The sequence below is a fragment of the Quercus lobata genome, chromosome 2 (genome assembly GCF_001633185.2).
Source record: "Quercus lobata isolate SW786 chromosome 2, ValleyOak3.0 Primary Assembly, whole genome shotgun sequence".
NCBI lineage: Eukaryota > Viridiplantae > Streptophyta > Magnoliopsida > Fagales > Fagaceae > Quercus > Quercus lobata.
Window position 1 is genome coordinate 28,224,119 of NC_044905.1, and position 10,474 is coordinate 28,234,592.

Genomic DNA, 10,474 nt, shown 5'->3' on the forward strand with positions numbered 1-10,474 from the left:
ATTGAGATTGAGTTTAGAGATGTTTGAGAGAGAAAAGATCTGAAATGATTTTGTTGTTAGCCATTGTAAATATTGAGTAAAAAAAAAATAAGACATAAATAAATTTTTTTAAAAAAATATAGAGACTTTTACCTGCAGCAACACGAAGAGGCTTGTTCTGTAGCAGAGTAGAGAGATGAGAGGAATTTGGCATGAGGTGAGCTTTAGAGAGGTGTTATCCTTTTATTTATCAAAAGGTAAAATTGAGTTTTCAATAAAATATTTGGCCAATTTGGTAATTGAACACTGCCTCCAACAGTAATATTTATGAAACGTGCATTGACTTTTACAAAAGTCTTTGAGAGCTATCCATTGTTAATTAAGTGCTCTTCCTTCATATTTCAAAACGCAGTTTTTTAGAAAAAAAAAAAAAAAAAAAAAAAACTTTTAAAACCTTACCAAATGTACATTTTATTTTTTTTGGTTTCAAAAGGCACCTTTCAGCTTCTAAAAGCTAAAACAAACACACGTTTAGTTCAGTTGGACTTGTTATCTTTGCTCATGATGAGGTCAACGACTGAATAGATTGTTATTCCACTAATCGACTTTTCTTCTTTTATAAGTTGCCTAAATTGAAATCAAAATAACCTGAAACTTTTAGCTTATAAATATTTGGGGCAGCTTTAATTTTTTAGATTATTTGATTTGGAAGATTAAATTGCACAGAAACTATTTTTACCCAAAAATAAATTAGAAAACTGTAAATATATTATCTTAAAAATTAAATGAGGTTATTAACTTAAACAAATGGTCTTCTCTCAAGATCAAGAATTATTATTATTTTTTTCTTTGAGAAACAAGATCAAGAAAATTCTAGACCTAGAAGCTCCTCTAACAATGAATGTACAAGAGCTTAATTATAGGAGGTATATGGCTTATGAACTAAATATCGGTGATACTATTCTTCTCCCTTCATGAAGTAACATAAATTCAACTCTAAATATGTTATACATTGAGTCATGGCCAATAAAATTTATTAATTTAGCTAGATATTACCTTAACTAAAAAAGATAATGCACATAGAAACCCAAAAAAAAAAAAAAAAAAAAAAACCCTACAAAGTAGATTTGCAAGATATCTAAGGAAGAAAGATAATTATATGACCCTTACCAAAAGTGACAAGACCTTTAACAAATTATCAATTGTAAAAGGTAATAAAGGGGTTAATCAGTTAATGCCATAAAAAGGTATAATTTGCCTCGATTAATTACTTTTGGATTTGGATATCTCATTCAGAGTTTTTGAGATGCCATTCAAACTATGAAACTATGCACATATTTTAACCCCCCCCCCCCCCCCCCCCCCCCCAAAAAAAAAAAAAAAAAACTATGCACGTAAAAAGGAGTAAATAATTGTGCTTCTCTTTTATCTTTTTGTTCTGTTTGTTTCCCTGCAACTTCCGACCCATTACATTGAATCTTTCACACAAGTTGCCCAAAAAAAAAAGAAAAAAAAGAAAAAGAAAAAGCAAGGAGACTCAAACACACGCTCCAAGTCCAACTTGAACACTAAAAAACAAAGCCCAATTGGTGTACCTCCCAAACAACCAGTCAAATCTCTTTAAAAAAAATATCTCCGAAAAATCCACAAATAACGTAGTCAGCGGCGCCAGCTGAAACTCTTTTACAAACTGAAACCCCCAGGAAAGTCTCACGTCACACGCGGCAAAAAAAAAAAAAATCGTAAAAATCATAAAAATCCCTGTCGTTTCATATATAATCATAGTGTCGTTTCGTCCACGTCAGCATTTTAAGCAAAACAAAAAAACCGTGTGCTCCTCGGCCCCTGATTCCGTATCAAACTCTACCACCGCCTCTCTCTCTCTGTATATATATATAAAAAGTAAAACCCTTCACAGTTCACACCAACAACGTTGTTCTTATTCGTTTCAGAAGAAAAATAAATTCTCAACATCGAAGAGCGAGGAGAAGATGTGTAGGTCGTCTGATTATTATCACGGGTACCAATCCAACGGTCGAGATCGTTTGCGAATCCGAGGTTTCTTTGTTCGGTTCTCGGGTCTGGATACTCGGAAACCAATACCGGAGTCGCTGACTCTGCTTTACCTTTCTCGTATAAATGATAACGTGCTCGAGGTGGACGGGTCGACGATCCGACCCGACTCGCCCGCGTTCGTGACGCTCCACCGGGTCGTGAGTGCGAAGACGAGGAGTGAGAACGAGGTTATATTCGGGAGCAGAGAACGGGTTCGGGCCAACGAAGCGGTGCGTTTTGAAGTTTACTTGAGGGACGAGAAGGTCTTGAAGGGGATTTTCAGAAAAGGCGAGGGTAGCGAGTGGAAATTGGAGTGTAAGTGTGCGATAGAGAGTGAGGTTAGAGTTACGGAGGCGGAGGTACACGTGGCGGTGGAGGGACACGTGGCGATGAATGAGAAGGTGGAGATGGTAGTGAAGAATAGTAATAGAAGGACGAAGAAGAAGTGTGCAAGGTTAGAGGAGATTCCGGAAGAGAGAGAAGAGCAAGAGGAGGAGAGTGAATCGGACGGCTGTTGTCGTTGTTGTGGTGAGGAGGAGAGTGGATCGGACGGCTGTTGTCGTTGTTGTGGTGAGGAGGAGAGTGGATCGGACGGTGGAGATTTGAAGGAAGATTATACGGTCGAGATGGATGTGGAAGGAGTGAGATGGGCCGTTGATATGGGGATTTGGGTGATGTGTTTTGGGTTGGGGTTTTTGGTTTCTAAAGCCTCTGTTAAGAGCTTGAGACGCAGAAAAATGTTTTGATCCTTTTTATTTTTATTTATTTTTAGGGGGTTTTAGTTCTTTTGAATTCTTTGATTTGTAATTGCAATTGTTGTTCTAAATTGTAAAGAACCATGGGTTGTTGGAGAGTCAATCCCTTTATTTGACTATTTTCTAGTCCCAATGATTGACTTTGTAGAAAAAAAAAATGTGATTTTAAGTTTTAGAGATTTTAAGAAGCGGAAGGATATGAATACGGAAGTTAAGAGCTTTCCCTTGAGTATGCTTCTATCCTCAATCAAGAAGAGGAGTTTTGGGCATTAAAATCTCAGGTAGATTGGCAACTTTTTGGTGATAGAAACACCGCCTCCTTCCATATGAAAACAATTACAAAGAGGAGACATAACAAAATTAGGAAGATCATGAATCATACAGGGGAATGAGTCATGATGAGGATCAAGTGATGGATATTATCCATAATGGCTTCAAGGAGCTATACCAAACCCAACACCTGGCCTGTGTCTCCACTGAAGATATTGACATTAATTGGGCTGCTGCCCTCTCTGAAGAGGAGTCCTGTAAGCTTTCAGCCATGCCCTCAGCCTTAGAAATTCACAAGGCCCTATTCTCTTTAAAGCCCTATAAAGCCCCAGGAATGGACGGGTTGCATGCCGGATTCTTTCAGCATTTTTGGCACATCCTCGGACCATCAGTCATTGAAGAAGTCCTAACCACCTTCTCAACTAAACTTTTTCCTTCATATCTGAATCAAACCTTGGTGGTTCTCATTCCAAATAGAAACGGCCCGGAAGTCTTCGGTCATTTTAGACCAATTAGAGGTTGTTTGTATGGGATGAGTTTTGAGTGATATCAGTCAATTTTCTGTTTCTATCATCTAAATTGTGTGGGTCCCACTGAGGAGTAGTTGTTTGGATGAGTTTCCGGTAATTGTTTTCATGATTTAGTCACTCAAAAAACCGGATCACAGTCATGGAAAATGAAAACAGGTGAAACCTATTCTCATAACTCAAAATCTGATTTTTAGTGGCATGTTTGTAAATAGGAGGAGATTATGGGCCCCAAAAGCCAGTCACATCCCACCGGTCACTTTTTTTTTTCAGAGCAAAAAGCTCATACTCACCGACTACTCACACGAATTTGATTACTAAATGAGTACATCGTTCTTTTTGCTTTCTTCTGATTCAGTGTTCTTTCTATTCTTTCTTTTTTGTTCTTCTCCCACCAGTCACTCACACATCGACCCAAGTTGAGAGATCATCAGCATCGATCTTCAATCACACGCCGAAAAGCTCCACAATGCGCTCGTTCTACTCATCGCTGCTATCGTACTCGTTCTCCGATTTGGCTGGAGCGTCAAAATTGGCATCCACAGCAACAACGGATCTCCGTTGGAAACGATTCGATTTGGAAGCTCTGTTGTCGACGCTGGGAACAACTCCGTTGGAAGCTCGTTTTTGACCTAGAAGCTTTTTTTTTTTTTCCTTCGTGGTGTATCATAAATAAGTATGAATGGAGTTTTGAATTTGGGGTGATGAGCTGCTTTAGGTGGTGTTAAATTGTTGAGAGTTTTTGTTATTTGTACTTCTTTGATTAAACTGTGAATAGAGTTTTTGTGTTAAATTGTGACGGTGGTGGTGGCAAAATGAAATGTGCAGTGAAGAAAATGGTGGGAGATGAGGCTTTGGCAGGTAGGCTAACAGCAGTCTCTGACTATTGCTTAGGTATGGGCCCCACGAAAAGTAAAAAAATTTGAGTGATGAAAAGTTGAAAATATGTGCCAAACGGGTGGAATCAGGAAATTGGGGTATTTTGAGTGATGAGTGATAAGTGATGAGTGATGGGTGATGAAAACTGAGTGATGAGTGATGAGTCACCATTTTTTAAAAACCAAACAAGCCCTTAGTCTCTGCACATCCATTTACAAAACGATATCCAAGATCATTGTCAATAGAATAAGGCCCCACATGTAGCACTTGGTCTCCCCACTCCAAGCCGCATTTATCCCTGGAAGAAAAGGGCTAGACAATATGATTATAGCACAAGAAATTCTTCACTCCATGGAAAAGAAAAAAGGGAGGTATGCATAATGGCGTTAAAGATTGATCTTGAAAAAACTTTCGACCATCTGGAATGGAGTTTTATAATGGAAGTTCTTGTACTGTTTAATTTTCTCTCAAATCTCATTGCCATAATCATGGATTGCATCTCTTCAACCTCTGTTTCTGTGCTCTTTAATGGTGGTAAGCTCCCTGCCTTCAGTCCATCCTGTGGCATTCGCCAAAGAGACCCATTATCGCCATACATATTCATTTTATACCTTGGGTACCTTGGACTCCTTATTCGAGACAAAACTACTAACAACACTTGGAAGCCTGTCAAAGCCTCTAGATCAAGCCCTACTTTCTCTCACCTATTTTTTGCTGATGACTTGATGCTCTTTGGTTAAGCTAGTCTCAAGAACAGTGAGGCAATTGATGAAGTGCTAACTGCCTTTTGTCGATTATCTGGGCAAAGAGTTAGCAAGGAAAAATCTAGAGTTCTATTCTCAAAAAACACTTCGGAGGAGACTAGAAGTGATATATGTGGCTCTCTTGGAATCTTAGAAACACGAAAATTTGACAAATACCTGGGTTTTCTGCTAAAATTCTCTGACTGCGACTCTAGAGATTTTAATTACATCATTCACAAGGTTTAGGAGAAGCTAGCAAGCTGGCAAACAAGTCTCTTCTCCCTTGCAGTCAGGAGGACTCTTATCAAGTCTTCTTCAGGCACAATCCCTGACTATGTCATGCAGGGGGCTTTGCTTCCAAGTAGAGTTTGCAAGGAAATTGATTGTGCCAACAGGAACTTCTTATGGGGCTCAACTCCTGAAGAAAGGAAGATGCACCTAGTGAATTGGGACACTGTTACTCGACCAAAAGATCATGGTGGGTTGGGTATTCACAAATCAAGGAGGCGGTATCTTGCGCTCATTGCAAAGCCTAATTGGAGATTGCTAACAGAGAACTCCTGCCCTTGAGCTCATGTTCTAAAAGCAAATTACCTTTCTAATAATGCCACTAGAAATCCATGGACTTTTAATAGCTCCTGTTCTCGAACATGGGCAGCATGAAAAGCTGCAAAACCTCTCTTGGACAGCGGATTAAGGGAAGTGATCACCACAGGGGCCCTTACCTCCCTATGGTATGATAATTGGATCTCATATGGTCCTCTTCGAGCCCAATTAATTGGTCATTTCAATGTTGGAGAGGAAACTCAGCTAATAAGTCGGGCTATCAATAATTACGGTAATTGGCATCTTCAGCTTTCATTTGAACTTTTGGAAAATCTTGTTAAGCTTATCCAAGCTATCCCCACAAACATAAATTCCCAGGTGGATGATGTAATTGCATGGGCCTTCACTAATGATGGTAATTTCTCCCTTCGGATTACCTACAATGCAACAAAAGGTTTAAATGTTTTGAACTTGAATACTCCCGCTCTTTCCTGGATTTGGAAACTCAATGTTCCTCCAAAATTCATTCTCTTTATCTGGCTTTGCTCTTATAATAGCATTCCAGTAAAAGAAGTTTTGGGTTCAAGGGGTTTAAGCCTAGATCAACGCTACTTTGTTTGTAATTCTCACACCGAATCCATAAGCCACATGCTCAGAGAATGCCTTTTCTTAGTCAGTTTTTGGAATCAACTTGGCCCACCTTTAGGACTTTACACCTCCTTTGGCCTTCCCCTCTTAGAATGGCTACATGTAAACTGCAACTCTAGCCTAGTCTCTTGGCATCACAGCATTCCATGGCCTACTATGTTTCTCTTTGGTCTATGGTCCATATGGACTAACAAAAACTGTGTCACTTATCAAGCAAAGCAACCAGATCAGTAGCTTCAGAAAGACTGTGTAGCTAAAGCCCTTGAATTTCACTTCCTGACAGCCTCGACCAATCCATCTCATGCAAGGGCTCGACTAAATGCTAAGTGGACCAAACCCCCTCCGGGTTGGCATAAGCTTAACATTGACGCTTCTATCATCAATGGCCACGCTAGTGCAGGTGGCCTAATCCATGACTTGAATGGAAACTGGGTCTAAGGATTCTCAAAACCAATAGGCACCACTTCGATCTTAATGGCTGAATTATGGGCCTTGCGTGAGGAAATCCGCATGGCAAAACAGTTGAATATACACAGTCTTATTGTAAATGTGGACTCCTCTGATGTAGTTAATCTCATATCTTCCCCTCCTTCCACTAATAGACTAACCCAGACTTTGGTGACTAAATGCAGGGACACTTTTCAAGATTTCCATCAGGTTTGGCTTAACCACTACTTCAGGGAAGCCAACCAAGCAGCTGACTCTCTAGCTAGGATGGGTAGCTCTCAGTAGGAGGCTTTTGTGTACTATATTACGCCTCCTATGTTTATGTTGGATATTTTATCGATATGCTAGAAGTATTGTCCAATGAATATAATGCAGAAGAAATCAAAGAAGCATTGTTCCAGATGAGACCAACAAAGGCTCCTGGACTTGATGCTATGAATGCCTTATTTTATCAAAAGTTTTGGCATATAGTAGGTGATGATGTGACTGCTGCTGTGTTAGATTTTCTGAATTCTGGTTCTATGCTACCTAAAATTAATTATACTCATATTATTTTTATTCCGAAAATTAAGTCACCTGAAAGGATATCTGATTATAGACATATCAGCCTCTGTAATGTCATCTATAAAATTATCTCTAAGGTTTTGGCTAATAGATTGAAGCTCATTCTCCCAAGGTTGATATCCCGCACCCAAAGTGCGTTTATTCTAGATCGTTTGGTTACTGATAATGTTTTAGTAGCATATGAGACTCTGCATACCATGCATTGTAGGAGATCGGGTAAAAGGGGTCCTTTGGCTTTAAAATTGGATATGAGTAAATCATATGACCGAGTAGAGTGGCCTTTCCTAAAGGGCATTATGTCTAGATTGGGGTTGCCTGAAACTTGGATTGATAGAGTCATGAGCTGTGTGACATCTCCTACATTTTCAGTATGCATTAATGGATAAGCTTATGGTAATATCCGGCCTTCTAGGGGGATCCGCCAAGGAGACCCTTTATTACCTTATTTGTTCTTGTTGTGTGCAAAGGGTTGTTCATCATTATTAGCCAAGGCAGAAGAGGAGGGGTGGATTCATGAGGTATCCACATGCAGAAGAGCACCTAATATTTCCCACTTATTATTTGCTGATGACTCATTAATATTCTGTCGGGCAAATCAGGAGGAAGTGCAGGCTATTACTGAAGTACTACAGAAATATGCAACTTCATTGGGGCAATGCATCAATTTTGAGAAATCATTTGTCTATTTCAATTGCAATACGGAGGGTGAATAGAGGGCAAGCATCAAGATGGCTTTGGGAATTAGGGAGGTTGATCGGTTTGAGACTTATTTGGGGCTACCTACTCTTGTTGGCAGATCAAAGTATCAAGCTTTTTCCTATCTAAATGATAAATTTTGGAAAAAAAAATACAAGGATGGAAAGGGCAACTATTGTCTAGAGCTAGTAAGGAAGTCCTCATCAAAGCAATGACTCAATTTATTCCCACTTATACGTTGGGGGTATTCCAGTTACCGGTAAAATTATGCAATGATCTGAATGCTATCTCTACCAGGTTTTGGCAGGGACAAGTTGGTAACAAAATGAAGATCCACTGGACAAGTTGGTGATTTCCGTCTTTCAATGTCTTTATATTTTGGAATAATATTCTAATTGGAGGATTTCCAGTTGTGATCAGTCTTTTAAAGAAATGGTTGCAATGTGTCTGGTGAAAGATCAAGCAAAGAGGCCAACAGCAGAGAAATTATTGAAACACTCCTTTTTCAAGCATGCAAAGTCTCCAGAGCTTTCTGTGAAGAAATTATTCGCTGATTTGCCACCCCTTTGGAATTGTGTAAAAGTCCTCCAGGTTAACCATCATACTGCTGGAATGCAACATTCATAATTTCACTTGTCCTGGTGGGCTTGTCTGATGGCATTGGTTAATTTTTCAGCTTAAAGACGCAGCACAACTAGCTCTAAAGAAAATGCCTTCAGCAGAACAAGAGGCTCTATCACAGGTCATAAACCTTAGTTCACGCCATTTATTTTGAACTTAAATTTGATTTACCTGTGGTCATGATGATGTAGCAAATTGTCTTTTATTTTTTTCTAATATTCAACTGTTTGCATTTCTTGAGAATGCTTTTTTGAACTTTAACAATTTCCCCCCTCCCCTGTTCATATTCTGTCCATTTGTGAAAACCTCAACTAAGATGATCAAGTAACTGTCAGTGACAACTGCCCCCTATTTGAATATGTGTGCCGCTTTATTACCACTGAGGAATCTAAGTTACAATCATGTATGTGATTTGGTAGTTGACCGGGTATGTCCATCCTAAATTCTGAATCCAGGAGAAGCCATTAGATCAGAGGAAAACTTCATAATTTTCTTTAAATGATTATTGAAGACTCTTAATCCATAGAAAACTGTTGAAAAAGGAGTAACAATATTGAAACAGAGAAAGCAATCTGTTTTAGAGTGTAGGGCTTTTCAAACGAGGGGTTTCCTGTGGTCGATGCATGCCAACACCTCGTATTTCTGATTTGGAATTTGCTCTTTTATCCAGCTTTGGTGTGTTTTCTAACTTATTTTGCAGATTGATAATAATGATTATACAAAGAAGATATGTAAGCTGTTTTCTTTTTCTTTGTGGATCATTCAAAGGCTAGAGATTAATCTCGTTTATGTCATATATGTTTCTTTGCTCAGAGTCCTCAGACTAGAATTAGTGCAAATAAAAAACTGGGAAAATGTTGCTTTTGTAATATCTTACATTTAGTGATCAGAGATATCTGTACATAAAATGTTACTTTACTCTTTTTCTTATCTTTGGTGGTAATGTCTTGTCTTGCTGCTATCAGAGTGAGTACCAGCGAGGAGTTAGTGCCTGGAACTTCGATATTGAGGATTTAAAAGCGTAAGCATCACTGGTAAGAAATATTCTTTTTAATCTTTACCACCAACTATCAAGTTAGTTCATATCGAGACAGTATCTTCTTTTGGACAGTGTTTGGTTGGTTATAATTGTCAGTTAATCTGAAGTAATTTTTTTTCTAGGTGAGAGATGATGATGATGATGGGCCAGAGATCAGGGAAGAAGATGAAAACATGAAATATGTTGTCAGTGAGAAGGTAGTAATATTTTAAAACCACATCGGACATCTAATTTTCTTTTTCAAGAGCAGTCCTAGTGTTCAATTTTTCTCCTGCTTCTTGAGAGTGCATATCAATCTTCCATGCATTCAAGGAATATAAATTATTTATTTACCTTTTGTTTTATGAAAAAGAAAATTACAAAAAAAGAATTCACAATAAAGATCGACTTTCTATGCATAGAACCTTGATGAAAGGTATTGGCTCTATGGGATTTTCCACACCATCGTGGGTTTGACATTAATATTGATCTAAAACATTATAGAATGATTGATGATAAGTGATGTATCCGTAACAATTGAACCGACTCAAAGCAAAACTTGTCTATACTTGTTCCCTTTGCGTTTAATATGTTTGTTTGTGTTTCATTAAAGACAGGTTTCAAGCCTCACATAATAGAATGTAGGTCTAGTTTGTTCAGTGGTTTATGAGATGTGCATGTATTACATTGAGTTTGTAATTTTAATTAAGTCTTCTACTGTAATTT

At 38.4% G+C, this 10,474-nt stretch overlaps 2 protein-coding genes and 1 long non-coding RNA gene across 5 annotated transcripts; all 3 read left to right on the plus strand.

Moving 5' to 3' along the window:
- Positions 1-1,872: 1,872 nt before the first annotated feature.
- On the plus strand, positions 1,873-4,282 carry LOC115975194. 3 transcript variants are annotated; one of them, XR_004088095.1, is made up of 2 exons: positions 1,873-3,745; positions 3,985-4,282. XR_004088095.1 is itself a non-coding variant. In XM_031095893.1 (2 exons), the coding sequence occupies exons 1-2, from the start codon at positions 1,971-1,973 to the stop codon at positions 2,778-2,780; spliced, it is 768 nt and encodes a 255-aa protein (XP_030951753.1). In that variant the 5' UTR covers positions 1,873-1,970; the 3' UTR covers positions 2,781-3,654. The 3 variants fall into 3 exon arrangements, 2 of the variants coding, with proteins under 2 accessions (XP_030951753.1, XP_030951754.1); XM_031095893.1 differs by lacking the exon at positions 3,985-4,282 and having other exon boundaries at positions 1,873-2,587; positions 2,630-3,654; XM_031095894.1 differs by lacking the exon at positions 3,985-4,282 and having other exon boundaries at positions 1,873-2,562; positions 2,605-3,654.
- LOC115962434 lies at positions 3,178-5,778 on the plus strand. Its single transcript, XM_031081273.1, has 3 exons — positions 3,178-3,316; positions 5,207-5,448; positions 5,554-5,778. Exons 1-3 carry the CDS (start codon positions 3,178-3,180, stop codon positions 5,776-5,778), a joined length of 606 nt encoding a protein of 201 aa, XP_030937133.1.
- Positions 5,779-8,778: 3,000 nt separating this feature from the next.
- Positions 8,779-9,963, plus strand: LOC115974574. The gene is made up of 3 exons (XR_004087974.1): positions 8,779-8,851; positions 9,696-9,764; positions 9,892-9,963. It is a non-coding gene; the product is annotated as an uncharacterized LOC115974574 (long non-coding RNA).
- Positions 9,964-10,474: the final 511 nt, after the last annotated feature.

Coding starts and splice junctions, on each gene's coding strand:
- LOC115975194 (XM_031095893.1), top strand. CDS start 1,971: ATGTGTAGGTCGTCTGATTATTATCACGGGTACCAATCCAACGGTCGA. Junction 2,588..2,629: donor GAGGAGAGTGGATCGGACGG/CTGTTGTCGTTG, acceptor TGGATCGGACGG/TGGAGATTTGAAGGAAGATT.
- LOC115962434 (XM_031081273.1), top strand. CDS start 3,178: ATGAGTCATGATGAGGATCAAGTGATGGATATTATCCATAATGGCTTC. Junction 3,317..5,206: donor CCTCTCTGAAGAGGAGTCCT/GTAAGCTTTCAG, acceptor TCTTTGGTTAAG/CTAGTCTCAAGAACAGTGAG. Junction 5,449..5,553: donor TTAATTACATCATTCACAAG/GTTTAGGAGAAG, acceptor TATGTCATGCAG/GGGGCTTTGCTTCCAAGTAG.